The sequence below is a fragment of the Carassius auratus genome, chromosome 39 (assembly GCF_003368295.1).
Source record: "Carassius auratus strain Wakin chromosome 39, ASM336829v1, whole genome shotgun sequence".
Lineage (NCBI taxonomy): Eukaryota > Metazoa > Chordata > Actinopteri > Cypriniformes > Cyprinidae > Carassius > Carassius auratus.
The window spans coordinates 1,363,919-1,378,832 of NC_039281.1; the positions used below are offsets into that span (position 1 = coordinate 1,363,919).

Sequence of the window (14,914 nt, forward strand, 5' to 3'; positions counted from 1 at the left end):
AGATGTATCTCAAAATCATAAAGTCACTGCTTGAAAGTGTTCAAATATGCAAAGATGCTTTAAAACCGAAGAATCTGCAGGACCTTAAAGATTTTTCTGAAGAACGCTGCTCAGTTTAACTGTTCAGAACAAACAAGGGACTCATGCACAACCATCACAAAACAGAAAGACAGTCGTGGATCATCAGGTGACAGAACACAGTACTAAGAACCAAGGGTTCCCAAACTTTTGAGTGGGGTTATTTTAATAATTTCAGCAATTCTTTTGTCTTTTGGACTAAATGTTAATATCTTTTATGTACAATATCTTACTCAGGACAGTACTAAATAAAAAATAACATGCATTTAGTATGATCTCTCTTATTTTTTGAAAATTACTCATATTTTCACAGGTTCTGCAAGGGGTGCCCAAACTTTCGATCCCCACTGTGTGTGTGTGTGTGTGTGTGTGTGTGTGTGTGTGTGTATGTGTGTATATATATATATATATATATATATATATATATATATATATATATATATATTTGTACTTTTTAAAATACTTTTTTTAAAATGTATTTAAGAGTGCTCAAAGTCAAACTTGAACCTAACTACTTTATTCAACTGCTTAATTGCTTGATTACTATGTTCATCTATATGTAATATTTAAGTGATGCGTTAGGATACTTCAGAATAGCATTTGATACATTTTTGTTCATTTGTTAATAGAAGAAGTATGATCTAAAATGAAAAAATAAAAGCATAGTTTAAAAAGGTTTTTTTATTGTCAGTGTTTAGTGTTTATGACTTCAGTAACCAGAAATTTTCATCCAAATCTGATACATTTCTACTCCATGTTTGAGTCCATTCAGAATCATTTAGACAGCCATCAGGTATTGGTGCACATTTACAGCTGCAGCATTCCATTCAGATTTGGAGCCAGAAAGAACCGATTTGGCACAGATGTCTCTCTGTCCATTAGACTGTCCTCAGTTAACATTTGAATCATTGCAGTTAAAGGAGTACTTTTTATGAATGAGCTTAAGTGAATTCTTTCTCTACTTTTCTCTCTGCAGAGCTTTTAATCCTGCCGGAGGAGAGCAGAACGTAAGACAGTTGCCCTTTTTCTCTTGTGTCAGACAGAACTGCAAAGCTTTCACAAGTCCACTCAACCAGCACCTGATATCTGAAGAAACACATTTAGATCAGTTCTCAAGTTCTCAGCTGCTTTGAATACTTCAGAACTGAACACACACACACACACACACATACACACTCACACACACACACCTAGCTATCTAAATGCCATGCCATAGATGTTTCATTTGATTTTATGTAAGGTCATTATATCTTCATATAGCCCCTGAAAGAAAGCTTTTATATATATATTTTACTATTTATTTCTGAATTATTTTTATGTTTGGGGACATCCTTTGACTTCCCATAGGAAGATTTTCTCAGATTTAGCTCATTTCTTGGGATAACTTTTTCCCCAAAGTATATCTAAGTGAAATCCCACACGCATAACAGACTACAAACATAGAGCTTCATAGCTCTTTCGTAACTCATTCTCATGTAAGTTCCATGGCTCTTTTGGCTTTCTTGTGCTGGTTGCCATATATTGCGGAAGTTTGGGTGGTTTGTCTGATTCAAATGTTAAAGCATCTTACTTTTGGTCTTGCTTAAACTTTCAGCATTTTTTGGTTTGGTTGAATTTGCATCGCCAGAAAATGCACAAACCCAGATTGAATTCTACATTACCCAGTAGACCCATCTGCACATACTATAACAGCAAGTTCATAAACTTATAGCCTTTACATTTATATTTCTAACTGTAGAATTTAAATGCAATTTAAAGTAAATGCAAATTATAATCACAATACATTCTTTTAATTTTGTGCTTTTATATTGTTATTTTATTTTAATAATGTAACTTGAAATATTATTTTATAAAATATTGCATTTACAATTTTAAACATTTCATATTGTGAGTGTTTGTGTGTATATTTATTTATTTATTTATTTATTTTTCATTTGATATTTGACACATATGACATGTATATTTAAGTTTTTAAAGGAATGTATGGTAAAAACACATATTAACATGTAAAAAAAATGTTATTTTATAGTAGAATTAACTAATAATAATAATAATAATAATAATAATAATAATAATAATAATAATAATAATAAATAACTGATTGTTAATAACTATCAGATTTTTAACTGCCTTTAAAAAATAATTAACTGAAAGAGAAATTGAAATTGCACCCTCATGTGGCTGCAAAAGCCCATAGCTCGGGTCTCTGCAACAGTGCCTGTTATAATCCTGGTCATCAAGTTATAATTTTACTTTAAATTCAGTCAAGAGCAGAGTGCAGCTGAAATCAAGGAGGAGCTTTCAGCTGTACCTTGGCCTGGTCTCAAGATAAATATTTGTGACCAGGGTGTGTTCGCACTTCTCAAACAATCCAACTCCACTCTCAATGTGTTCTTAATTTGCTGTGAGAAAACATGGATTATCCAGCTTCCCCATCCCCGCCCTGCAGATATTTCTCACTATTGGAAAGCATTAAGCATAAAAAAAACATATCTGGGATTGTGTGTTTACCTGTGTTGCTGCTAGTTTGTGTGCATGATTTGACCTGCATGGTTTTGCCTTTGCACTGTTTCTTTCTCCACACTCAGGATTCACTCGCACCTGCATCCAGTCAGCCCAAGTACTCATTTGCACCGAGCACGACCATAAACAAGATGGCGCGGCCATTCTCTGCAGCCCCTGGCAGTGCCAGCAAGGGGCCTGTCATCAAGCCGGTGTCATACGCCCCCAAACTTAACTTCAACTCGCCGCAGCCTCACAATGGGTAGGTGACGAGCCAGGTCTCCGACAGAGACTCAGACTCATTCTGTCTTTTAAAGTGAGTTTTGATCACCATGGGAAATGTTTGATGAGCTTAGTCCCCAATAATGAGCTCATGCAGCAATACTTGACAGATAATAACACCTGAAGAATCTCACCGTTGTCTGGATTGTGGCTCTGAAAGTTTTGAGTTCCTGCATAGTGAGGTGTGGTGGCAGGAGATTTGGGGTCAGCGAGTTCAAGAGTCTGGCCTTTAGCGGTTCTCTGGATTTATTGTGTATGCTTGGAGTAAACAGCATGGCGTTAAACAGCTGTGTCTGTTTTCCTTGTTGGAACAGGCGGTTGCATCGCCACCCTGGTGACCAGACTGCTCTGGGATCCATTCGAACACACCGTCTTCATCTGTTTTACTCTTCGTCATCCCTATTCAGGGTCGCTCTGCACCTCTTTTCTGCCAAGGTCCTGAATTTTAACGAGCACTTTTATTTAAGATGATCAAAACACCAGATGTTAGCAGTCAAGTCCGGCAAAGTTGAAGGCAGAAAACGGTGCTGCTTTTTAACATATATACGCGAAGGAGTCTGGTAGGTCCAAGGTTTTGATCTATCCAGGTCGAGAAGGTTAAAATCTGTCTTTAGGCCAGGACTTGATGTTGTCTGTTGCTGTTTATAGAGTCGAGACCCTCCCATAAAATCTGCTGAGCCCTCAACGTGCCGTTACTGCCCGGTGCTGAATTACTTAACAGCCTTACTTGGAAAGGCTCCTGTATGATTCCACCTTAACACAAGTTTCCTCACAAACAAATTGCATGAAGGGGGTGTTTTATTTAAATAGATGACCTCTTTGTTTTATTCAAAAGCTGAAAAAAATAAAATAAAATAAGACTTGAACTTCAATTGGATTGAGGGAACATTTTCTGCTAAGAACCGGAGTCGAAAGCTCTGGAGATTTGGAGTGTAGTGGAGGGACGGAAGGTGAATCAGAGCTCGGCTGCTGGAGTGTTGTGAGTGTGTTTACGACCCAGCACTGTGTGTGTGTGTGTGATCTCCAGAGTACATGGAGACCTCGGCCATGTCTGTATTCTGAGCATGTTTACAGCACTGCACGACTTCAAGCTTGTTTTTACGACTGTTCACTCTGAGGGGCACTGTTGCTTGCAGTGTTTGATGCAATGATGTCATCAAAAATGGTTAAATTATATATAAATTCTGTTATATATATATATACATACAGTATTGGGTTTTCTATTCTAATATAATTTAAAATGTCATTTATTCCTGTGATGATAAAATGTAATTTCCAGCAGCCAATATTTCAGTCTTCAGTTAGGTGCTCTGTTATTATATTGGTTCTTCTCCTTATTATTATGTATTACTGATGAAAACCAATAATTTTGCGGGAAATAATTAAAGGTTCTCCAATTTTTTTAATAGGATTATTTGAATGGGAATAAAAAAAAGAAATTTTTAATCGATGTTTATTGTAACATTATGAATGTCTTTATTGTGACTTTATTGATCAATTTATTGCATGCTTACTGGATAAAAAAAAAAAAAAAAAGGATTATTTTTCTTTTTGTACTTACTCCAACATTTGGAATCGTAGAATTACACTGTGAAAAATGAAAAGATCATATGACACTGAAGATTAGAGTAATGGCGTCTGAAAATTTTGCAATAACAGGAATAAATTACACTTTAAAATAAAATATAAAACCTTTTTCAAATAGGCTGTAAATTCATGTTTTCTAATAATAAAAAAAAAAATTCTACTTGCTCAACTTTCGAATATTTAATGATTGATTGGCTAGAAATCAAAATCTCTATAAAATGATGTTATCCAGTAGTCACAAATGACTGGAAACATCATATATCATAGGTCAAAATTTTGGGAAACATGTATTTAGGGTAATAATGGCAGTTGGATCTAGTGGCTGTAATATTTGGCTGAAGTTTCAGGGATGTTTTTAATAATAAACACACACTAAAAGAACAGAATCATTTAACTTTTGGAGGTACAGCTCATGTTTTAAAGTTTTCCATTGCGTTACTCACATAGCACACTGTGATTGTTTTCCCCACTAAAACCCGCAATTTGCTTTGTTTATCTCTGCATCACGTCTTTCTAAATGCTGTTTATTCTTCTCTGCATTTCTCTGTGATTTATTCCTAAACTATTTTCTCTCCTTCTCTTCTTTTTTTTTTTTTTTACCTCCTTTGTCATTCTACAGATGGAAGTTCCTGACAAGTTAGTAATGCCTTTCCTTATTCCCCCCTGTTCTGAGAACTGTGTGCAGTTATTGTTTTTGGCTGTGGAATCCCATCCCTGTGGATCTGCCTCATCTGTTTCCATATATGTTTTTTCCTAAACTGAATTGATCTTTCCCTATTCCCAAGCCTGCATTGTTGCAGTATTGGCTTTAGGAGATGGCAGATTTCTCACATCTTAGCGGGGTCTCACTCTGTAATTATTCATTAAGGGATTGTAAATGTACAGCTTGGTTCCAATGCTGATATTTCAGACCGCAGTGGTGGAGATCAGCGGATGGCCTCCACTCACTCGGTCTAAAGCTAGGCTTCTTTAATGGACACTGTTGTGTTCTTTGTTGTTCTGCTGCATCTCTTTCTCTCTATTGTTATTTGTGCTCCTCTTCCTTTTTTTTCTCCATCCTGTTTTTTTCTGTCTTCCTTCACTCTCCCGTTCATTAGAGGAGAAGCCTTCTATGAGGAGTTGTACTCTGAGGGGAAGTAAGTGCTTGAATGCTTGTGGCTCGAATGCACTCGCTGAAAGAACGTAGACCTGCTGCTGACCTCACTAATATAAACTCTTGCTTTTGACGACATTAGACCGTGTTTCATTGCCTTTTCACTCAGTAGTTGAACTGTATTGAAATGCGGCACTTTAGCTGGGTCGTTTGAAACTATTAACAAATGTGGTCATGAACTCTCTGTGACTTCATTAGAGCATGAGGCAATGATGTGGAGTCTGAACTGAAATCACATTTCGTGGGTGTTTTGATGTATTATTTTGTGTGCATGTAGTTCTGAATCTAATGTGTGAAAACAGGGTTTAAAATCTTTACAGACCCAGGGACCCTGACCAGACCTCTTAGCCAACCCATGGACCCTAGTATAAAAACAAAAACCTTTCATGCAGACTGTTAGCATTACTGCATTATATAGTTAAATGATACAATTAATGATTGTATGTGTCATTTTTAAAAAATAATGTTCATTATGACATTTATACAACAAGCAGATGCTTTTTTTTGCAAAGTGAATTTCAATGGAGGAACATATCGTGACAGAGCCAAAAATATTAATTGTGTGAATGTCTATTATAAAGCTGGAAAAGGAAACAAGCTAGAACACAATTAACATCACAACATTATAAAATATAATTCGTAATTAATAATTGAATTAATACAAATTACATGAATTGTAATTAACAAAAGCGCAATTAGTTGTTAGATAAAATTGACAAATAAAATAATGAACATTGTTAATGTACGTAAATTGTTGCTTTTCATTTATTTATTTGGTTACTTTATTTTAAAAGAAATAATTTTCTTATTAATGAACTTATTTGTTTGTATTTGCTAATTTGCTTGTTTCATTTTCTTAGTAATCAAGTTAATGTAATACTTTTGGCTGTAATTTAATTAATAAAATAAAAGTAATTTAATGCAATAATGTAATATTAATAACTAATTAATTTATAAATAACATATAAACACAATGAACATTAATTGTTAAAAAATATTAAATGAAAATTAATTATTCTTATTATTATTAATTATTATTAATATATATATATATATATATATATATATATATATATATATATATATATATATATATATATATATATATATATATATATATATATATATATATATAAATATAAATTATCAAAAATGAAAATGATTCTCCACGGACCCCCTCAAAAACCTTTCAGGGCCCCTGACTGAAAACCATAGTGCTAAAACATCACCTTACAAAATTTACAATGCTAATCATAGTTTCTGCACAATAAAAATAGTTACTATAGATTTGTGATAGCTTGGTGCAATACCTGTAGTAACTGTTGTCAGAAACTTTGGTTACCTTGGTAAGTTTTTGCAAGGGAAGTAATGCAGCCCAGATTTAGTTTTTTGTTTTCTTGGATCCTCATGTACTACATGTTCCCTCACTGTGTTTGGTGTAGTCATCTCATCCTGTGCTGCACGCATTACGTGAAGCCATTTGGCGAATCCTTTTTTTTTTGTTGTGGTGTGCTGTGCTGTTGTGGTGAATGAGTTGAGTTCACGGAGGACTCATGTCTCCAGGCACGGTCTGCGGGTGGAAAACATGCCCTGTTTCATCCCCAACGATCGCAGTAAGAAGAGACTGATCCAGGATACGGAGGATTGGCAGCCACGCACCGGCACCACCCAGTCTCGCTCTTTCCGAATCCTGGCCCAGCTCACAGGCACTGACTTCAGTAAGTCAGACACGTTCAGACCGCAGCCTGTCAGCACCGTATACTCCTCTCAGAGCGGTTGTCTTTCTCATTTGGGCTTTTCAGTATAAGATCATCTGTGTCAATGGGTTTCTTTGGAAAGATAATTTCTCAGAGAGTCAGTAATTTGTAAAGTAATGTGGAAAAAGACATTCCTAAGTAAGGGTGGGAGTTAGGACCAAAATATTTAATCATGATATAAAACTATACATACTGTGCTACATCTCAATATGATTATTTGTGCAAGAAATCCAACCCAAAGCATTTTTATTTTTTTACTAATCTAGTCAAAGTAGTAATTTACTTTCCATAACATTTATAATCTCTGGTTATTTGGTACTTGGAAAATATTTAATTTAATTTTTTTAATTTTGTTTTGTTTCATTTTACTTGAGTTGATTTAGAGACATTGTAAAATAGGCGATTCATGGACACCTGCAAACTATAAAACTTTTGTTCTAAAATCTATTATTATATGTAGATGGTGCTCATTGTAATTTCATGTTACCATTTGGATGAACTAATGTTAATGTACTGAAAAGTTACAGGTAGAAGCAACACATTGTAAAAAGAAAAAAAACCTCTCAGATTAAAAATCAGTATAAATGCAAAGAAATCTTTGTTTTTCTACGTTGTATGAGATTTTTTAAAATTGCGTTCCAGACCAGACGTCCGGTTGATGCATTTTTAGCATCCCTGTAAATACATTTCTAGCTCTCAGCTGTTCCCATGTTCCTAAAAAACTCCCTCTCCTAAATCCCATCTTTACTTAATACTTTAGTGGCAGGGGCTAATCTTAGTATAGGAGGGAATGAAAGCGTCCTAGAGGACCCAACTGCTGATCTGATATTGAGAGTGAGATCATAAAGAAGTGGGAAATGTTGTCTACTGTATGTATAGCTTAAAGGGTTATGGCTGAGATTTTCTCCTTTATGCCATCTAGAGACTGAGTGGCTTTGATTTGCTCTTGAGTAAGTGGTAGGAAAGAGCTGTGCAGTCAACCATTGTTGTGTCTTTTAAAAGCAGCGGTCCTCAAGTGTTTTATAGCGTTGTTCAGATATTGGCAGTGGATTTTATATTGTGTTTGTGTGTCAGATGGTGGGTCTGATCTGTATTTCTCCTGCTTCCCTCAGTGCAGGACCCGGATGATGAGAACTTGAAAAGGTCCAGGTAAAGAGCTGTGTGTGAACTTGCTAATTGAGTGCAGTTTGAAGCATTAAATCGCTGCCTCTGACATTTTACCACTCTCATTAGGAGATCACGGTGTTCAGCTCTCTGCGGAGAGATGCTGAAAATATGCTTTGATCGGCATTATGTTGTCGGATCTGTGCATTTGCAGTATAACTTCATACCCTGAGTGTTGTGTGTCTTATAATCAGACCTTCACAGAAACATGCCCTCAGATTTCTGCAGAATATTAATGCATGTCATATATAAAATACAGTTTTATCGATAGTTTATTTCAGATATCAATTTAAATTAATAGATTTTTGATGGGAATGATGTTTGTGTATAGGACAAATGCAAGGGTTTATGGAGTGTTGCACAATGCATGAGAAATTTTGTCATCTCATAAGGCCACAAGAGCAGAGGAGTTGTTGGCTTTTAAGTACACTAGTTTTTAAAAGTTTGAAGTCACAAAGATTTTTAAAAGGAAATAAATACTGTCTTAAATTGATCAAAAGTGATAGTAAGGTGATCTTTTTATTTGCACGTTTTGCATTGCTTTCCTTCAAAACTCTCTCTCTTGTGTGCAAACAGCCTCAAAACTTTTGGCTCATTAGATTGTGCTGCCAGTAAGCGTGTAGTACTCTCATTCTCAATTCCATTTACAAAAAAAGTTGGGATAATATCTGCAGATTCTGTCTGGGCCTGGTTTGTCTACAGATCCACTGATTTTTATTTACATTTTTTTCTGAATCCATCACTACTTACATACGTTGCATCTCTTATTCATTCTTCTTTCCTTTCTATTTTGCAGTTCTCTCAACTTAATTTGCGTTTTCTTCTTTTGTCTTTGTGTATGCATGTGCATGTGCATGTCATTCTCTCCTTCTGTTTTTTTTTCTCACCACTCTCCTAATTTCCTGTCTTCTGTCGTGCACTGAATGGCAGGGAAAAGTTCCTCTCTGAGATTCAGAGTCCCCGCTATGCCAGGCTGAGAGACTGGCATCACGAGAGATCCGCCCGTTCCCTCAACATCAAGTACTGAATGCTTTGCCTCCCAGGCATCAGACGGCCGAGGTGGCTGAGATGCAGTCGCTCTAGAAACAAATGCACCGCTGCAACACCGCGTGCCAGCTATGGGTGAACACCGACCCCAGCTATACCAGGACAAGAAAAATTGGGGATTGGGGGAGTTGTCAAGTTAATGAAAAAAAGTAAAAAAAATAAAAGTTAAAAAAATTGCAAAAACAAACGTGTGAAAAGAAATGCAGGCATAGTCGGAAAAACCTTGCAAACTGAGCCCTACAGTCAAGTTCCCGCTAGGAATATCTGAATGCTGTTGGTGTGACATAGTCTCTTTCAAGTGGTATCGTTTCTACAAACTGATAATCATGTTATTTTATCGTTGTTGTTATTTTTGTGCTTGTTCAGAGGAGTTATCCATCATCGACTGTTACTATTGTTCCTTCTTTCTTTCTGTTTGTGTTGTGTAGCCCCCTTGTGATTCTGTGAACTTTCTTTCTCCTTTATATTTCATTCTCTTTTTTCTTTTCCTGACTGTAATTTAACATAATTCACTATTATGATGTCATCCGATCGCTGTTTCTCTGGTTCTGTCTCCAATAAGATAAAGTAATCTGTTGACTCATGTCTCTTGAGTACATAAAACATTGTGAAACTCTCTGCTGTCCTCCTTTATTCTCTTAAAGCTATGCTTGATCTCTTTTCTTCATTTCAACATTTTTAGCATTTTGTGCGCTGCGGTTTCCTAGTTCTTTGGAGAAGTGATGGTAAAAACAATTTTTTACAATTTTTTTTATATTATTATTGTTATTTAATTCACTCCAGGCCAACTTAGCCTGGTTTAAGTAGCCTTTTTCAGCATATAGATTATGGATTTAGATCTTCCTAGTTAAGTTAAATATTGGAAGCACTGCTTAACCGAAGTATTACGTAAAATACTGCATTTTTAAAATAGATGGAACCATTTTATTTTGATCAAATTCTGCAGCTTTTAGATAAAATTCAGTGCAGTGCATTCTGAGATGGCAATTTTAGCTTAGATTTCATCCAAAACAAGGTGAGAAACGAGTGTAATTTTGCTGCCTACTGTTTGGAACAGGCTTCCTGTTTTGGTTGTGGCTATGAGGCCTAAAAATATTGCCTAGGTGGGCAGCTCACTAGGATTTGGAACAGAACTGAAATGTTTTTCAGACTGGGATTTATGCAAACCAGAGATTAATTAGACATTGTGTGGAATCGGTGTGGGTAGATTCGCTTTCTGAACAAATTTACGGCTAGAGATTCAATCGTTCTATATCTTGCTTTGCCCAGCTGGTCTCATTTAAAGCAGTGTTTGGAGATGAAACTTGTTTGACTTTCTCTGTATATGTGAATGACATGTTTACACCTAGGACATCAAACATGAGGAAGAGCATGCACACAAAATCACAAACACACATCTGGAAAGCTCATGACTGTGTCATTCTTGTGTGATCATGTAGTTATGATGAAGTACAGGATCTGGATATGCTTATTTCATTTCATTCAGATGATGTACGATAAAAAGCTCATGAATGCTACAGCTGCAACACAAGTCTAAATCTGACTTCCAAGGGGGTCCCAAGGTCACATCAAATTTATATTTAATATAAATAAGGCAAAAAAAAAAAAAAAAACATTAAAAGAAGCTAAAACAAATAAAAAAATATTTTTAAAATTAGATTCGTAGGGGTTTATTTATTTTAAACCTGGATAATTAAGTAGCCTAATTTTAGAAGTGAAAAGTCATGTAAATGAATAAAATCTTAAAATTCCGTGAACATTTATATAATATATATATATATATATATATATATATATATATATATATATATATATATATATTATTCTTGTTATGCCAGGCTGTAATAAATAAAAAAAAAAAAAAAAAAAAACACCACATTTTACATTTATCGGATTTACTGAATTTTGACAATATTTTTTTTTTTTTAAATGAAGCAAAAAACATCCATCCTTTTATTTTCATTTGCTTATAGTGACATGCTGTGAAGTATTTTTAATCTCATTGCTTTGTTCAGGAGAGTACTTTCTGTCCAGGATGGAGATGTCAGAGGTTGTGTTGTGTAGCTTAAAAACATTTTCATTGGCACTGGCTAAAGCTGTTTTAGCACGCCATGTGTACTTAAAGGAAATTTTTCTTCTACAGTCACGGAGTAACTCCCTGTCCTGCCAAGTCCAAGCCAGCAGACAAAGCTGATGAAGTTCAAGGTAAGTACTATCAGAACCGACAGAATAGATTGACTCTCACAGTGCACACTGACTCACGGCCCAGATTCGCTCCCACAGGGAGGACTTAACTCCCATAAAACACGGACTCATTCACAAAGAGGCCTGGCTGGCCCAGACAGGCCTGTTGTTAATGGGAAAAATAAGACATAATGGCAAAGATGCTAATATGAGTCAATTATCACTCTCTTGAGATGTGGTTTATTTGAGCTGAATTAAACCATGAGCCACTCCTAATGCTCTCCTCTCATGGTGTTAGCAGTGTCTCGATAGATGTCTTTGTGTTATAGGTTGGTCCCTGAATAAAAGCAAGCTAATTTAGACTACATTTGCACTCGTTTTAATAGCAGCCCATAAAAATGTACACACTTGTAACAGGTCTCTGTTGACCCATAGTGAGGAAGTGCTGAAAAAATATCTGTATAGAGTTTTATTGTCTTCTTGTTTCTTTTTTTTTTTTTTTTTTTTTTTTTTTTAGCGACAGCTAAAGCATCGGCCGATTCTGGTCCAGCCTGCCGGCCACCATGGGTGACGGATGCCAGTTTTGCAGACCGTTACCACCCAGAAAAGACAAGCACGGTGGTGACGCAGCACCAGAAGCCAGTCCAACCCACTCCCATGCAGAATCGCAGCTCCATCATGCAGGCAGCGCAGCAGAACCCTGCCGACTCCAGCGGCCGCACCCCGCTCTGCGCCGCATGCAACAAGATCATTAGGTACGGCTGGAGCTCCACCGCCTCTGGAGTCAAACTTCAGCACTGACTGAAAATTTGCAGTTACAGGAATAGTTCTCCAGAAATGAACTTTAGCTGACAATTTACTCACTCTCAGTCCATCTAAGATATTGATAAATTTGTTTCTTAACGTCACATAATTAACTCACCATTGGTTCCTCTGCAGTATGCAATGGGTGCCGTCAGAACGAGTGTCCAAACAGCTGATGAAAACCTCACAATACAAGTAATCCACACAACCCCAGTTCATCAATTAACATCTTGTGAAGTGAAAACTGCGTGTTTTTAAGACACACATCCATCCAGACTCCAAACCATTGCTTCCGGCTAAAATACGTGTCTTCTGTCCATAATATCGCTTTCTCCAGTGAAAAATAAATTTCGTCTGAATAAGGAGAGTAATATGTACAGACCAAAACAGTTTTAAACAAATATGACTGTGGATTCAGATGTGAGAGGAAGGGGATTGCCTCACTTGTATTTTAGCCGGAAGCAACAGTTTGACATTTTTTATTTAGTGAAGTAAAAAATGTTAATAAATTATTTGTTTAAAACAAACACGCAGGTTTTCACCCCAAAATACGTAATTGATGGACTGGAGTTGTGTGGGTGACTTTTGCATTATTGTGATGTTTTTTTAGCATCTGTTTGCACTGTTTGGTACCTATTCACTGCAGAGGATCCACTGATGAGCAAGTGATTTAATTCTAAATTTCCTCAAATCTGTGTCGATGAGGAAACAAACCCATTCAGATCACCTGTGGGTAAGTACTTTTTTAGCAAATCGTTTCAGACATTTTTGGGTGAACTATTCCTTTAAAATCCCAAAGCTAACCATTGCAGACAGCCCAAAATACCTCCAAATCAATGATGACTATGCACTAAATGTAATTACTTACATTACTTACAAAACATGGGGAGGAAAAAAAGGTTGTCAAACTTTGTAAGGCAGCAATATTTCTTAAAATACACAAAGCACAGAAATATCACCACATACTTGGGCTTTCTGCCATGGAGAATCAATATGGAATGGAGTGGGTTTCTGCGTCTGACCTACTATTTCCATTAGAATTGCTTTTGCACACTGAACACTTAAGAGTGCTAAACCCAGCTGCTGATGCCCGAGCTGACCCTTTCACTTCAATGTAAAAGCTTTTGTTGTAAGCCTGTGTTTGTGTGTCCGGGTTCTAGGGGACGCTACGTGGTGGCGCTTGGTCGTTCCTGGCACCCAGAGGAGTTCAAGTGCTGTCAGTGTAAAAGGATGTTGGACGAGGGGGGCTTCTTTGAGGAAAAAGGATCCATTTACTGCACCAAGTGCTACGACAACCGTTACTCACCCAACTGTGACAAATGCAAGAAGAAGATAACTGGGGTAACTGCATTTCCTATTGTTCTGCAGGTCTTTAGAATAGGGTTTCACAATGGTATCTGCACTGAACTAATTAAACTTGAGTGGTGGACTAGTTAAATTCATATATTGTTCTAAATCTTCATATTCACTAATTTAAGCATTATTTGATATATTTTACAGAACTTATTATTAAGCATTACCAGGATTTAATCACTATAATGCATTAAATAGTGTTCCTGTAGCTCAATTGGTAGAGCAAGGTTGGGGGTTCGATTCCTCGGGAACACATGATAGGTACAAAACAATAGCCTGAATGCACTGTTAGTCGTGTCTGCTAAATGCATAAATTTAATTTAGTTTAAAATTTGAATTTAAATACAACACAGAAAGCAAATACAAAATATAAGGTAAGGGAATGTTAGAATACATCAGTATGTCAAAATGACATCAAAAACGTTGTTGATTCTGATTGTATGAAGCTGGTAAGGAAGAGTAGTTCCAGTGGGTTAAAGTGTGTGTGTGTGTGTGTGTGTTTGTGTGTGTGTGTGAGTGAAAGTTTAAAAGTGAGAGTGGAGTGATTTTCAAAGTGTGAATTCATAGATTGCATGCACAGCTCCCTCACACCTCTCTGTCCTCTCTGCAGGAAATCATGCATGCCCTGAAGATGACCTACCACGTACAGTGCTTCCTGTGTGCTGCCTGCAAAATGCCCATCAGGAACCAGGCCTTCTACATGGAGGAGGGAGAGCCCTACTGCGAGAGAGGTGAGTGACCGCAGGCCCTCTCGCACGCCCGGCCGCACATCTTATCGACAGCCTCCGCTGAGAGCCGAACGCGGGCTCCTGTGGTGTTTAATCATTCAAATGCTGCCACTTCACTTCAGACATCAAACCTGCTCCATACCGGCCCTGCACATTGATTAGGAGCTTTGCTGAGAACTTTTATGCTTGAGAATCTACTTTAAATACGCCATAAGTAGAAAGTGCTTTGGTGCTCAATGAAACCATTAATACTGTTGATTGTTTGTTTTTTGCCT

The 14,914-nt window shown here is 36.6% G+C and overlaps 1 protein-coding gene across 2 annotated transcripts in view; it reads left to right on the forward strand.

Annotated features, from left to right (window-relative positions):
- LOC113057623 (PDZ and LIM domain protein 7-like) overlaps nt 1–14,914 on the forward strand; it is a 35,725-nt gene that overhangs the window by 17,544 nt on the left and 3,267 nt on the right. For both annotated transcript variants that reach the window (XM_026225060.1, XM_026225061.1), the window contains exons 4-9: nt 1,055–1,085; nt 2,667–2,842; nt 11,714–11,775; nt 12,272–12,509; nt 13,719–13,899; nt 14,522–14,642. In XM_026225060.1, coding sequence (XP_026080845.1) covers nt 1,055–1,085; nt 2,667–2,842; nt 11,714–11,775; nt 12,272–12,509; nt 13,719–13,899; nt 14,522–14,642 — 809 coding nt within the window. The remainder of the gene's footprint in view (nt 1–1,054; nt 1,086–2,666; nt 2,843–11,713; nt 11,776–12,271; nt 12,510–13,718; nt 13,900–14,521; nt 14,643–14,914) is intronic.